Source organism: Sipha flava, unplaced genomic scaffold (assembly GCF_003268045.1).
Source record: "Sipha flava isolate LNK unplaced genomic scaffold, YSA_version1 206_pilon_pilon, whole genome shotgun sequence".
Classification (NCBI taxonomy): Eukaryota; Metazoa; Arthropoda; class Insecta; order Hemiptera; family Aphididae; genus Sipha; species Sipha flava.
The window spans coordinates 509,189-524,870 of NW_020272810.1; the positions used below are offsets into that span (position 1 = coordinate 509,189).

Consider the following 15,682-nt stretch of genomic DNA (forward strand, 5'->3'; position numbering starts at 1 on the left):
TTGAAACATACTTATTGCTTTACTTTTATCTCCTATCCATATTTATACTATTGGATTCACTATTTTATCTTTTGTTATCACCTTTTGGTAGTTGTACGCACCAGTCACTTTCTCTTAATTTGTTACTCGTCGATAGCCTACATGGTACAAACATCAAAAGATAACAAAAGTTAACCAAGAGTGCAACATCTAATAATGTTAGTATAGGTCGAAATAAAAATTAATCCAGCGTTACGTCATTAAAGTGATATTGTGGCCTGTGAGCACTCTGAATATGGAAGCCTGCAAAAGGTCCGAAACTTCAGTACATCGAAGAAGATAATATGGATTTTTTTTCGAAACGGGAAATAATATAATTCTTTTAGTTTATATTTTAATCTCAGCTTGGTAGAAAAGTACGGTTATACAATCAAATAATCAGCCCTGGATCAGTTATTTCATTAAAAGTATGTAGATGGCATTGTCAATAATGATTCACAGATGCGTTATAATAAGTAAACGCAATTTGAAAACTTTTACACATATCACAATGTATGACCGATTACCTTGTATAAAATATTCCTTAAAATACTGTCTTAACATACCATTTACCGAATCGCAGATTAATATTCGGAACATGATTATTAATAAGCTAGACCGAATACCGAATAATTGGCTAAATATTAAAAAATTTGCAAATAATCAAAAAAAATTCTTTTTAAGAACACGACATGCGAACGGCTTCTGTGCTGCACCGTAACTATAAAATCTACGTTTTTTTCGGATAGCGTATGAATACATTTCTTTTCACAGGCTTTTAACTTCTACTGCTCAAATCCAGATAGTACAGACAAATCTGTTTCCAAACAACCGCAGGTAGGTAATATTTTTTTTCGGAATTATCAACGTTCACACACATTTGTACAAATACATACATATATATACATATATATTAACCACATTATCAATCCGTCGCGGCAGTCGGATGGGTTCTTGTTTTGAGGAAAGAATAAAAAAAAAAAAATAGAAAGAGAAAAAAAGGGGAGCAAACTAACCCAATTTCTGATCCCATCACGGCTATACTTGTATGTGCGAATGTTAGGGGATGGCGGCGTCGGTGGTGGGAAACACGACCGCGTTTGCATTCGGCTTCAGAAACAAAAGGCGAGCAGCGGTTGTGGCGGCTTTTTCTCGTGGGCATTTTCACCCTCAGCCCCCGAGCAAACTCAATTACTTCCTGCGCGCTCACCGACGAGTCTACTACACCCCACTGCGGTGCGTATCACGCAAGCCGCCCTCTAACGATGGTTTTCTTTTTCGGGAATCGCAGGAAATCGCGAGAGCCCTCAGGATAGGCACTCATACCACCACCGCAGTTATTACATCGTTTCTTCTTTGTTTCCGCGTTCGTCGGTCGCGACCACGAGGACTCTAACCACGTAGTCATCCAACGAGTTTTGTATAAAGTCAACCTGATTACGCGCCGTTCGGCTTAAATCGTTAGTATCGCGATCCACTGGACGTTCATGCAAAGATTTTCAGTGCAATTCAGATTTGTAGATAACGATAATGCACGAAAAATCAAACAACATCTAAATAGTTTCTAATAAAAATCTAGCATGACAGTATGACCTTTATGTAAAACATAAAATTTGAATTTTCCATTTTTTTAGTATTTCATAACCAGTGTTATGAAAAAAATAAATATTTTTACCTTATAGAAAACAAAATTTGTTTTTTTTTTTACATTTATATTACATTTTATGTTTCAAGGAAAATAATACAAAATAATTATTCCTAATAAAAATTAAGCATTTGTTTGTCACCATTTTATCGGTGTTCACGGTACTGACGGCACTGCTACGATAAAGACGTAATTTGTAATAATTACCAGAAATACAATAAATCAGAAGTTTTAAATACCAAAAATTCTGGATACCGGTAAGTAAGGAATACCATCAACAAACTTAAACATGGCATACGTTATTGTACGAGAGTGCACACCGGGGATCGAAGTGAAACGACTTGGATTTAAAAGAAATAGTTCAATCGTGGTTGCGGATTTCCGCTGAGAATTCCTTTATAAATATCATATCTGTATCGTCTCCGTTGTCATCGTCATAACTAATATTATCGTACTCTGCACCGGCAAATGTTTTTCCATCCCTGCCGTCCACCGTGAAACGTCCCGGTCGTAAAACCGCAGTTACGCGGCCGAAGGGACCCGTAAACATGAGCTGACGGAGACGGAGGAAAAGTGCGCGCGGTCACGACATTCGAGAAATCGGACATGCGACTCACGCGACGAGGGTTGTAGCGACAAACTGTGTGGCAACCCTCTCACCGGCTCCGCCATGGTGGGGGTTGATTAGGTGCGGCGTGCGACGTTCTGTGCAAACAAAGCGGCCGGACTACTCGGCATAGGGGAATGGGGACCGCGGAAAAATGCTGTAAACATTTCGAAATTTGTTGTGCTATGCTGTGTCGACGGTTTTTCGCGTCGTCCCGACCTCTATTCGGCCAAAGTTGTCAGTTCCATTTCCCGCATAAATTATCTTGTTCGATTCCGTGCACGAAGTTACCGTCTGTAGAGTTCTGTACGGTGCAGCCTCAGTAACTGAATAGTTATTTCGCCTGTCCGACGGTGGGTTTAGATTTTTCCGAAACCGAAGATGTGATGAACAGCAATGATCCGTTAGGGTCCCATAAGGTCCCTCGAGGTCACAGCCTTAAAGTACTCGTACACTCGAGCTATCTTTATCGCTTTTAATCGCGAAAACTGACTGAAATATCAGAAAAATATTTCTTATTTCGAATCTCTGGTACGCAATTCATTTTCACATAACTAACGGAACGTTTGACCAATAAATCAAGAATGAAGTTATTAAAATAGTACTAACCTATTCACTAAATTATCATCATTATTTCTTATTGGTTTTAGTTAATTTCAGTAATTATAACCCAACATTTAAAAAAAAATGTAATTATTTTTTTAAATTAATAAACTTAGTTGAAATATTCAAATTATTTGATTAGAAAATTATTGCGTTAATATTATCTTCGAATAAATATATTGGTTATTTTATTTTATTATTTTATTTTTAGATTAATAAAAGATTTCTATAAATTTACATCATGATTATCGTGATTTTTATATTTTAAATCTGTTTCACATATAAACAAAGAAAATTGGCAATCAAAGTTTAAAAATAAACACTTCGACGTACTTTTATAAAACAAGAAGAAAGAATATAATCTGTTTATGTAAGTTGATTTAATTTAAACGGAATACTGAATTTTTGAAACGTGATTAAATTAACTTAGGTGCGCACGGTAAAAAAATATTTTTTCCGTCGCGTTAAGGACAATCTACCCTTTTTTAGTATTTGCGTAAACGAATTTTCCAAACAGATAAATGTAAATAATATTTTTCATTAGTATTTTAATCGCAGTCTGATAACATTTCATTTTTCAATTTTTATAACATAGCCAATAGGGAGCTCTCCCGGACCAATTTTTATATTTTCATAATACTAGTACAATAATATTGTAATAATATTTATAATATTTAAGAATATATTATATTCTTAAAAATGTACTCAAACTAAAATTAAAATTAAATTAAGTTGATTTCAATAATATTACTAAAAGTAATTATTAGTAAGTATTAGCACTTATTATTTTTATGTGATTACATCAGTAGACATTCGAGTCAAAGACATTTACCATAGTAACCGAAATCATATGATTAACATTAAATCATTTTCATAATTAAAATAATAAATACTATATTTTCTAATTTGACTTTTTTCGTAAAATTATGTTTATAGTGCATTTATTATTCTCTAATAATAAACTATACAAACACGAATATGTACATTTCCGTACAAATTATATTTCGATAAAAAGTTAATTGTTCATTAATTAATTGTAATAACTAACTATAGAAAACCAATGGCTTTAAATTAAAGTATTAATCAAAAATTACAAATAAACGTGGAAATCTATTTATTGCCACTAAAATACATAAATATTATACATAAATACTCGTATTTTTTCATAAAAATCAACTATATTTATATGATAATTTACAAATAAAATGTTCGAATAATTTTTAAAATAAAAATATTATTCTAGACTCATGTGTATAGGAATTAATAATTTAATTATATTTATTAGGTTGATTTACATATGAAAGTACAATATGCCATCATAAATTGTATTTAATCTAATTAAATACAATTAATTAAATATAAAAATGGCAACATTTGGAGAACAATAAATATTATAAACATTGTTTTGTATTATTTTACATTTTAAAATTAATAAAATTACCTGTAACAAAATGTTCAAGATGAAATGTAATCCTGAAATTAAAGTAACTATTTCGATAGGTACCCCAAGACCAATTATTCCTTCCTATTACCCAAACTATACAACTATAATAATAACATGTACTATTCTATTTCACTTTCAGAGAAGGGTGGGAGGGGGGTCTATTAATGTCAAACGAATTTGCATCAAGTGAAACACGTAGACTATCGACACTCGAACCCTATAACGAAACTTAGTTGGAGGGTCGCTCCCTCTCGATGTGTATGGGTGACCAGTTAATTAGCAAATTGCATCATTAAAAATAATGAGATGTTAGGGTCGTGAATGTCTTCATGGAATGGGCCCGAAATGTTTTCGGGGAACCAGCACAAACACGAAAATAATTTTCGAGGGAGATGATGACTAAACGTAAACACTATATTTTTTCGGAATGAAATAAACCATATTTTTTCTAGATTGATAAATGTTTTACGACCAAATGATAATTCAATAAATATTATATTACAAAGCTCGTTGTTTTATAACAGCTTTCACATAAAACCAAGAGATTTTTGATTAACTCGATTAGTTAGATCGTATATTAATCTCGATATAAATATTCAACGAATTAACATTGCATTTTTTTTTTTTTTTGTTTCCTACGTATGAAATAAATGAAAAATTATTACTGAAAAGAGTAGCCAAAAAATAATCATATTTCATATGAGCATAACCTAACTCAATTATCAGAGGTAGTTGAGTTGGTTCATTATGCTAGCAGGCATGCAATTTATTTTGAAAATGTAAAAGAGAATCGTTTACGCCGGGAGGTTACGGGTGCAATTGACAGTCCCTTTCATTGACAGTTTTGCAACTTTAAACATATATAAGCCCCAATAGCAACTATAACGTCTATAATTATCACGTCTTTTACACGATGGGGTCGCGATGAGGTTCAATAGAAAATATATCACCATATTCCTTTGAAAAAATATTAATACATTGAAATAATTAATGTTATTCGATAGTCGGTCATGTAATAATATTACGTAGTAATAATGAAGTAAAATTGTGTGTGTTCAGCCGTTGCTATTATTAAAAATATTATTTAATAGAATGTACTGTTATAATCCGTGTAATAAGAATAATTTGTATTTTATAAAATGAATGATGCTAACAACATTTTTCTCACAGCAAAGGTTGCAGATTCCATATTTTATTTATTTATGTAAACTATCGTTATCTATATTCTTGAAGAACTTTCCATGATGGATTTCATACCTTTGCAATGAGATACACTCATTAGTTTTTTTATTTCTTTTTTTTTTATCTATTGTTTTACGTTAATTTTCTAACACGATAATTTTGTATCTTTTTGTTGAAGGTCTGGGATCAATCATGGTGAGTTCCATCATCGTTTCATCGGGGGAGGTAATGTAATGTGATATCACTATCGTCATCATGGAACCGTCAGGAAATCCATTGCTTCGGTGTTGGGACGCTGTAGGCACGTTTCAAGTGCCACTCATTAATTTAGAAGTCAACGAACTGAAAGAAATACTATGGGAAAAGATTCAAGAACCAGTTATTCAAAGAAGACTGATCCTGGTCATTGTATCTATAGCCTTGCTACTGGACAATATGTTGTACATGGTCATTGTACCAATCATACCAGATTATCTAAGGTACGTCGATTCTTGGGGGGATTTGCCTACGGGAGTAAACTTTACGGATGATGCCGATACCCCACCTGTACATCACGGACAGGATTCCGCTACTGGAGTACTTTTTGCATCCAAAGCAATTGTACAACTCATGGTTAATCCGTTTTCTGGCGCTCTGATCGATCGTATTGGGTACGATATACCAATGATGATTGGCTTGTCAATTATGTTTCTATCTACATCGATATTTGCTTGCGGAAGAAGCTATTCCGTCCTATTTATAGCTAGAAGTCTTCAAGGAGTAGGTTCGGCGTTCGCTGATACATCTGGTTTAGCAATGATAGCCGATCGGTTTACCGAAGAAAACGAAAGAGCCCAAGCTTTGGGCATCGCATTGGCGTTTATCAGTTTCGGATGTTTAGTAGCACCACCATTCGGAGGTGCTCTGTATCAATTTGCAGGCAAAGAAATTCCTTTCCTTATTTTGGCGTTCGTTTGTCTCGTCGATGGCTTGATGTTACTTCTCGTCATGAAACCTATAAAACAACAACTTAAAGAACAAAAACATTTGAAGAAAGTACCAACCATACCCATATGGAAGCTTTTTATGGACCCTTATATAGCCGTGTGTTCCGGAGCCTTGATGATGTCAAACGTCGCCCTCGCATTTCTAGAACCAACTATATCCCTGTGGATGGAAGATAACATTACTCATGATAATTGGAAGATGGGTATGATATGGCTACCCGCATTCTTCCCGCACGTGTTTGGCGTTATGCTGACGGTAAAACTGTCAAAGTTGTTCCCAAACTATCAATGGCTTATGGTAGCCGTCGGATTGTCTTTGGAAGGTCTGAGCTGTTTGATAATTCCATTCTCAACCTCGTACAAAATGCTGATGATTCCTATCTGCATCATTTGTTTTGGAATAGCGTTAGTAGACACGGCTATTCTGCCAACTCTCGGCTACATCGTGGACGTCCGATATGTTTCGGTGTACGGTAGCATTTATGCAATTGCAGACATTTCGTATTCCTTAGCTTACGCCATCGGTCCTATAGTGGCAGGCGAAGTGGTCGAAATGATTGGGTTCACGTGGTTAAATGTTATCATAGCCGTCTCAAATTTAGCGTATGCCCCGGCTCTGATGAGACTGCGGAATATATACGATTTCAAACCATTCCAAAACGAGGCAAATATACTAATGGCTGATCCACCTGATAAAGAATATCAAACATATGCCATGCAGGAGCAGCCCATACCAGTAGGCAATGAGTATGGTAGATTACAAGGACAGTTTGAAACTGATGTGGATGGCCATGTCGCGATCGAAAATGAAAATGCAACATTCCATCAATCTCAAGACACTAATCCTTTTAGAAGACCATCACAGCCCACCCAAGATAGGAATCCATTTAGGCAACAGCAGTATTAAACATGCTTAACCGAGAAAATCGTTATTCTGTTATTAACAGAAGGTGAGATACTTTATATCATATCTACCGGTTTTTACAGAATAGTTACTTGGGAAAAAAAAAAGACTTAATATAAATGTTATGTGTAGACTAAGCAATATTATGTTGTGTAGCACAGTCATGTTAAACATGAATGAAAATATACACATATTATTATTATGTTATAAATTATTTAAATCGCTCCTTAATTGTTTTTAGTGGTCGGGCGATTGTTTGAGTTCAATGGGAAATATTATTCAAATAAAATAATATAATAGAATAATTTATAACAAATTTATACTTATTAAAAATTCTAATCATACTTTCGTATTTATAACTGTTCATTAAATTATTGAAAATATAAATTTATAAAAATTTTAACTTAAATACTATTAAATAATTATAAGTCAACACAAAAAAACAAAATGAAAATTTGCTTTATTGCAATTATTCACTTCTACATTAATAACTAAAAATGTACCTTTTTTCATGAAATTAAAACTAATTACATAACTACACAGAGGTAACTAGGAAGACGAAAATATGTTCTGTTATTTACATTATTTTTATTGAAATCTCAAGATACCATATTATTAAATATATTCCATATTAACACCATTATTATTATTTACGAGTAATATATCTTATTTAAAAAACTCACGCACTGTTGATCAAATTTTGTAATTTAAACAATTATATGGTTTTTTCGATATTAATAGTTTAAATGCATTATATTCGACTGAGAATACAAAATATAATTTCGAATAAAATTAATTTTTTAAAAATGTTTTGCTATATATAATAATTAATTTAATATATGATATTAATATTTATTTTAGATTATTATTTAGCTATAATAACATATAAACCTAGAAAAATACCATTTCAATAATTTCAATTTTATAAAAATTGTGATTAAGTTACTAACAATTATTCCATTTGAGTTTATTTAGTCGATAATGAGTGCTAAAATATCATATAGGTCAATTTTAAATGATATATTTTAATATTTCATAGCCAATAGTGTATATTTTGAGTATAAGAATGATAAAACTAAGCTAATATTATTATAAAGTTTAATTAAAAACTAAAATCCTTAAAAACCAGTATAATGTTGCACTTTTCGTATCTTAAATTTAATGATAACGAAGAGAACATTTGAAATTTAAATATATAATGCACGACTGTTTATAAGAGAAAATAATATTCAAAAATAATGATTGTTGCTAAATCCTGAGAAACAAATATTTGTGAACGCTAGAAAAGAACAGTAATGGACAAAATAATTAAAAATTTATCAATTTCTGACACAATAAATGTATAAAAGCATCTAGTTTTAGTAACGCTCAATCATTAAACATATCAACTACGATTCAATTATTAACATTTTTACACTTAAAACGTCGATTCATCGATAATTCAATTACATATCCATGTAAAAAGACGAGCTTAAACTATGTTAGCTTCTCGAATCATCTAATATATTAGGTAAAGCATTCAGTAAAATCATTATACCTATATCACTATACATACATTAACTTATTCGTCTTATAGTTTTTCAAGTATCAAAAACATAATTTTAGATATATATTAAGGTGTAGATAATAAATTATCGTATAAGGTAACCAACCATATCAACACATATCAATACATTTTAAGTTGTACATAAATTAGTATTATTATACTAATTAATAATAAACATGTACAAGAAATGTTTATTTTTTTTTTATAATTATTATTACTATTTTTATATATAATATATAAATATATGTGTGTATAATGTAAATACAATAGCATATATATTATATATTATACATTATAATAATTACACTCTATTGTGTAAGCAACCAAGTTCACACATATCATGAAACCAAATTCGATACATATCATTGTTCGAAATTATTACTAGTTTAAGGAATCTAAGCTAAGGACTAATATTAAAAATAAATATCATTTGGCTAAGAATAATTACTTAACATAAGTTTATCTCTACGGCGGAAACTATAGTTTTACAGTTTTTTTTTTTCATTTTTGGCTTTCAACTTATTAAAAACTAAATAGTCATAGGTACTTGAAATTAATTACTTATGTTATGCATCTATGTCCATTCTAATATTTATAGTTCTAATAATAATTTCGTAGCCATGTAGGAGTATTGCAGTAAGTATAATTGTTAAGCATATTATGAATTATAATAAAAACTAATGTAATTTGTGTAATTTAATTCCTAAAAATAATTTTCTCGTTAACTGACAACAAAACGTTATTTGTTTGTAAGTCAAATCTATGTTGTTACCAATTTATTCGGTTTTATTATTCTATTATTTAAGTTATACATTTATAGTAAATATTATAAGTCTTTTTTTTTTCCTTTTGTAATTATTATTACAATTATTATTATTACTGTCAAAATGATTATTATTAATATTATTATTGTTATTATTATTATTATTATTTTTATTATTATTATTATTATTATTATAATTATTATTATTAATTTCGTGATTAATAATTATTATTAATTTTTTTGTTTCATTATGTTTAATGTTAAAATATATTAATAAAAATAATAATGTAAAATTATTACTTTAAGTAAACACTAAACAATTTGTTTCATTTATTATTTAGAACTACTCTGTTTTCCATTAGTCTAAATAAATGTTAGAAAAAAATATATAAATCATATATGTGTTTTAATGGTAATGACTTATTCGTTTTTATCAAACATAAGTGTGTACATATTACGGCAAATTAATAATGATATTAACTGTAGGTTACTCTACTACACTTCTTTGTATGAATATTATTATTATCTAGTTGTTATTTAATCTTGTAAATTAATATCTGTCATTAAATATCAATAACAGTTTGAACACATTACACCTATTTACTGTTACAGTCCTAGAAGCTAGAATTTTAAAATAATAATAGCATTAGAATACATACCTAAAGCTTATTTCATGGTCAATAGTCAGCCGTTAAAATGTTTTTTTTATCATGTTTTTATATTGTTATCTGACCTGAATAAAACATTATATTACAGAAAAAAATATCGTATTTACTATTGAATTTTTTAGGCATATTAATTTAAATTATTTTTATTAGTCTACTCCATTTTTACGAGGATAACAAGAACTACTGAGGAATTCAAAATATAACCTCTCTAGAGTACAATATTTATGTTCAATTATAGGCGTGATGCGTAACATTTTTGACCTTTTATGGCGAAAAAATTATTAACAAAAAAAAAAAAAGCATGTGTAGCTATGAAAAAGCTTACATGCTATCTCAATCCTAACCTGGAATCTAAAATGACATACGTCATGAGTTATTGACCAAACATTTATTAAATGGTTATTATTTCCAAGAGAAATATATTATTTGATTATCTCGCGATTAGCTCTAAATCGAAATAAAATAATTTTAGTACAAAATATACCTTGACATGTATTTTAATGAAAAATTGTGACATATTAATTTTTTCAAATATTACAAGAAAATGTAGTACATTTTACTTAATAGACATTTACAATTTTAGTACAAATGTAACTTAAATAATAATATACCAATACCATAGTAAATAGCATTGGAAATTTCTCTTCCCTTGATTTTTCAGACTAAGTATTGTTAAGGTCAATTTTTATTATTTTTGACAACGATTAGAAAAATTCATCGAGATTAAAAATGCATCAATGTAATAATTTGTCTCCTCGAGTTATAATAATATATAACTTCATTGGTATCTATAATTAAAATAACCGTAAATATAATATTCAAAGCTATTAGGACAAGTGTACTTAATCAAGATTTTATTTCCAGTTTGAATTTCTGTTGAAATCTTTAACCATTGATTTACTGATATTAGAGTTGTGCTGTTTTGAATTAAACGTTCATTTTCTTAGGTTAGAAAGCCGATTTCGAGTTACTAATTGAAGTCTCTGTTATGCAAGAAGAACTTTGGTCTATTGGAAAACAATTAAAGTTGATTTTAGGAGAAATGCTCTTATCTGCCTTATGGCTATGGCCGTAACGGTAGATATTTGATTAAATTTACTAACTCAAAGATTTACCGTTTTTGCTGGTTAATTATCAATTTTACATTCTAAATGATTAATGCGCCGTTGCTAGAAGAGAAAATTAATCCCGTGCACTATTATTGCTGGTATTGTTGATGGATGCACCCTTTTTCATTTGTATTAGTTCGTAAGCCCCCAGCCATCGCATTAAATATGTATGTCCCTTCCATAACACACGTCCCCAAAGAAAAAGCTTAACAACATTTCCATCAGACCTTTTGAATACTTTAAGAGATTCGATCGTTTTTCGACTGACACTATCTGCGTAAGTCTTATACGTTTTATTACAAAGAGTACATAATACAAACTTTTAAAAACCAAGCATGGTGATTGTAAGTAAAAAAAAATTCTATATTATTTGTATTACAAATGAATAGCTCTAAATACCTGCTAAACAGAATACTGCAGTTAATATTAATTTACAATCAAAATTCTAAGAAATTTAAATCACCTTAATTTATTAGGTATTTATTACATATTTATTGTATGTATTGTATACATTTCAAAAAAAATCTGAATACAATCTGTAAATTTCAAATAATTTATTTGATCATTTGAAATATAATGAATTACATCAAAAAATTAATAATCATTTATTTGTAACAGTTTCAATTGTCATACAATTGTATCAATTTTACTAATTTTTGGCCTAAAGTACCTGAATGAAAATATATTAGACAGAAGAAAAAGATAACATTACAAATACTAAGTTCGAAAATTATTTAAATAAAGTCACTCGAATAATTTACAGTTCTACATAAATTATACTAAAATATCACTGGAAAACTTTACAATATAAGAATTCATCGTCGTTTCAAACAATGATTAACCAATACTATTGTTGGAGAACGTGAGGTATTTTCTTAGTATATCGTTGTCATAAAATAGAAACGTCAGTCTTAATCGTATTAAAAAATGGATTAACGATGTTCAAATTTCACTAATTACCTAAGAAATATCATATTTCATAAATTTTATCAAATACATTTATCGAATACGAACTGAAAAAATAAATGAATAAAATAGAATGATGAAAACTCAATTCATTTATATTGAGTTACGCGGAATATCTAATATTTTTTATAATTTTTACGAACTAATACGAAATCCGGTTGATAGGACACAACGTAGAGATTGATTTATATTTATTAAATGTTTCGACTTTCTATATAGTTCATGGTCGTGCGGTTCACAATTTATTTTAATAATTGTATACACGTGCGCCGCACGGTTGATGCCATCGAAATGTAATGCGATTCCACGTTGGGCCGTCAAGTGTCGTCGACGGTATGGTTGTAGAAAGGGTTAGCGTTGTTTCTTTGTGGAATCGGACTCGGGCACTGGGGGTAAAGAGACTCGAATAGTCAAAATTCGAAACTGAAGAGGTTTCGTTTTACCGTGCACGCTCGATCATGGTAGACAGGAGGGCACACCGCTGTTTCGTACGGATTTAGCTGGAAAAATGTCTAACCCACCCCCGAATACGCGTTCGCGGGGCCGCGCGCGCACGAGTTCAAAAGTCTGTACAATTTAATCATCTGATGGGACCATCAAAGGCGCGCTTTCAGACACCGTCGAGTGCTTTTCGTTCGGAGCACGGTCCGTGCGCGTGTTCAATAAAAATATGGATTTTTCGCCAATTCAATAAACCCTCGACGGTGCATTCCCATTGATAAACTGTTATTATTGTCGTTGGAGTGGGTAAAGCACCGGTGGTGATTATATTAATTGGAACTGGGCCTGTGAAGTGATTGCTGCCCGCAACAGGAGACCGTATTCGCACGGTTCAACTCGAAACGTATACATTTTCATACTCTCACGGGGAAGAATGGGAACATAGGGTTAACTTCATCCCCTCCCTCCATTGACAGGTTTTTTTTTCGATTCATATTATATTTGTAACGTGGGTGGAAATGCATTGTGTCATCGCATAATTCATATTTACAATTATATATTTATTATTTACAATAATATATTTGGTGCACCGAAAAAAATGTCGATAATAATTTACTGTCAAGTGATTTTTGATTAATTGAAAATTCTTGAGAACGCCTCTGAACGTGCAGTGCTTTGTACATTGGAAACATGATGGTGCCTGAAAATATTATGGCCACGGGGTGACGCGAGTTCCTCGACGCACAGAACCGATAACAATTCTACGTGCGACCGTAATAACCTATCGGTATTGAACTCCAGGATAACACATTGAAACGATTGCCATAACTGTTTTGTTTCCACCACACTAGCACTTTTCACGAAAAAAGCTTACAATTACGTAATATTATAATTATAAGACGCTTATAGACAGTGCGTGTGATTTACAGCTACCAATTACGGAATTCTTATGTTGTTTACCGAAATGTCAAATTTAGACAACGTATCGTTGCATCACGATAAAATCGCATTATAATATCACATTACACCTACACAGACATTAATCGATTAACCAATACGAATAAGTAAGTTGAGTCGTAAATGATAACAATTTTTATTGGTAATCATTTTGATTTTCAAATCAAAAATAATATAGACCACTGAAGGATTTTAAAAAATTTTCACTATAAAGGTTATGATAACAATTTATTTTTACACAAAATTTTTCAAAAGATGTTTGCAATGTGTATTATACAATAAAATTAATAATATTCTTTATATAATAAGAAGTTATTCTATTAATGATAAGTTTATCATATCAGTGTTATGGATGATATTCAATAATAAGACTATTATAACTAAATAAATCCCTTATAAGAAATTTAAGCTCAAAGATAATCGATAAATATAAACATTATTTAACTTTTTACCATGTCGAAAAGTTATTATAGAAAAAACAATAAAAATTCATAGAAGGTAATTTCTATACCGGTATTCATAACTTAAGTTTATTAATATTATTCTAAAACCTATTATTGTTTACAAACTGTATTTCTTCTTCAAATTTGTTCACGAGCTTTCGAAAATGTCAGTTACGCTTGTACTACAAAACAACAACAAAATAAAACATAATCAATAAATGGGATGCTTTAATAAAAAATATATAGTTAGTAACTAAAAATGCAGTTATTAACAAACGAAAAAAATTCGAAGCTGTTATAATAGTGTTAAATTCAATTTTTCGGAACAAATCGTAACATTATAAAATATATATTAAAACAACTCTGAAATATTTAGTATTATGTTCACTAAAAACCATTAGTTATTTTAAATTATTAAAAACACGGTTTTCATGGCATTCGTTAAATTATGATAGCAATTTAGTTTTCCATCACACACAAATATCTCACACTATTATATTTAATTTCATACGAAATGATGAATAACCATCACAATAACATTTACTCTTACATGAACATTTTTTTAAGTGCTAACAAAAAATGAAAATAAAAATAAAAATCACTAATGTAGTAGAGATTTAAATAAACAACTAATCCAACACCGTCTATTGTTATGAATGTTTAAAAAAAAGTGTTAATTGTTAAATAGATTATATAACATTTAATTAATTTATGGTGTACTGAGAAATTTAAACGGACATGGACGATTTTTACTCAGTACTATTTTTCTCGAAGCTTCGTAAAAGTTTAAACACTCGCATTTATTTTCGCTATAAATTTAAAAGCCTTATTCCATACTATTGCTAGGTTATCGGTAATAAACCAAGCCGAAAAATTTTTTCTTCTCTCTTCCCTCCCCTTACTCCCCTCCAAATGGTGTACATGAACTAGTATACATTTATATAAATATCAATATACATATATATATATATATATATATATATATACGACCTTCTCGTGTTGAAGGACGAGAAATTATTACCATCGCGTTCGTCCCACAATATACGTGTGTGATTTTTACGCCCTAAAGGTACTGCAACATACCACACGTTTGTTGATACGTTATAATTCTGACCTAACGTAGAAGTAGAGGATGTATTATATACGTACTAGTGGACCTAAATCAATGCCAAAATTTAGATTAATAAAAACCCTGCGCAAGCTGAAAGTATTCCACGCGCTAATCCAGGCGGTGACACGACCCCGTTGGGTAACAGTGTAGAGGTGGTGGAAGCGGTAAGGGTTGATGAATAGCGTCGCATCGTCGTTCGCCCCTTCTTTCCCAGACGGTAATCCAGGCACGACGTTGTCGACGTGTGTGGACAGTCGAGGGGGATGAGGATAGCCATGGTTAGCTTCGC

General features: G+C 30.6%; 1 protein-coding gene across 2 annotated transcripts in view; it reads left to right on the plus strand.

Annotated features, from left to right (window-relative positions):
- The window catches only part of LOC112682533 (vesicular acetylcholine transporter), a 67,266-nt gene that overhangs the window by 6,760 nt on the left and 44,824 nt on the right, over positions 1 to 15,682 (plus strand). Inside the window, exon 2 of one of the 2 annotated variants that reach the window (XM_025553163.1) lies at positions 5,678 to 8,002. The exons of the other annotated variant lie outside the window; for it this stretch is intronic. Coding sequence (XP_025408948.1) covers positions 5,755 to 7,392 — 1,638 coding nt within the window. The 5' untranslated portion in view covers positions 5,678 to 5,754 and the 3' untranslated portion in view covers positions 7,393 to 8,002. Of the gene's footprint in view, positions 1 to 5,677; positions 8,003 to 15,682 lie in introns of those variants that run through there. 2 annotated transcript variants of the gene reach the window in all.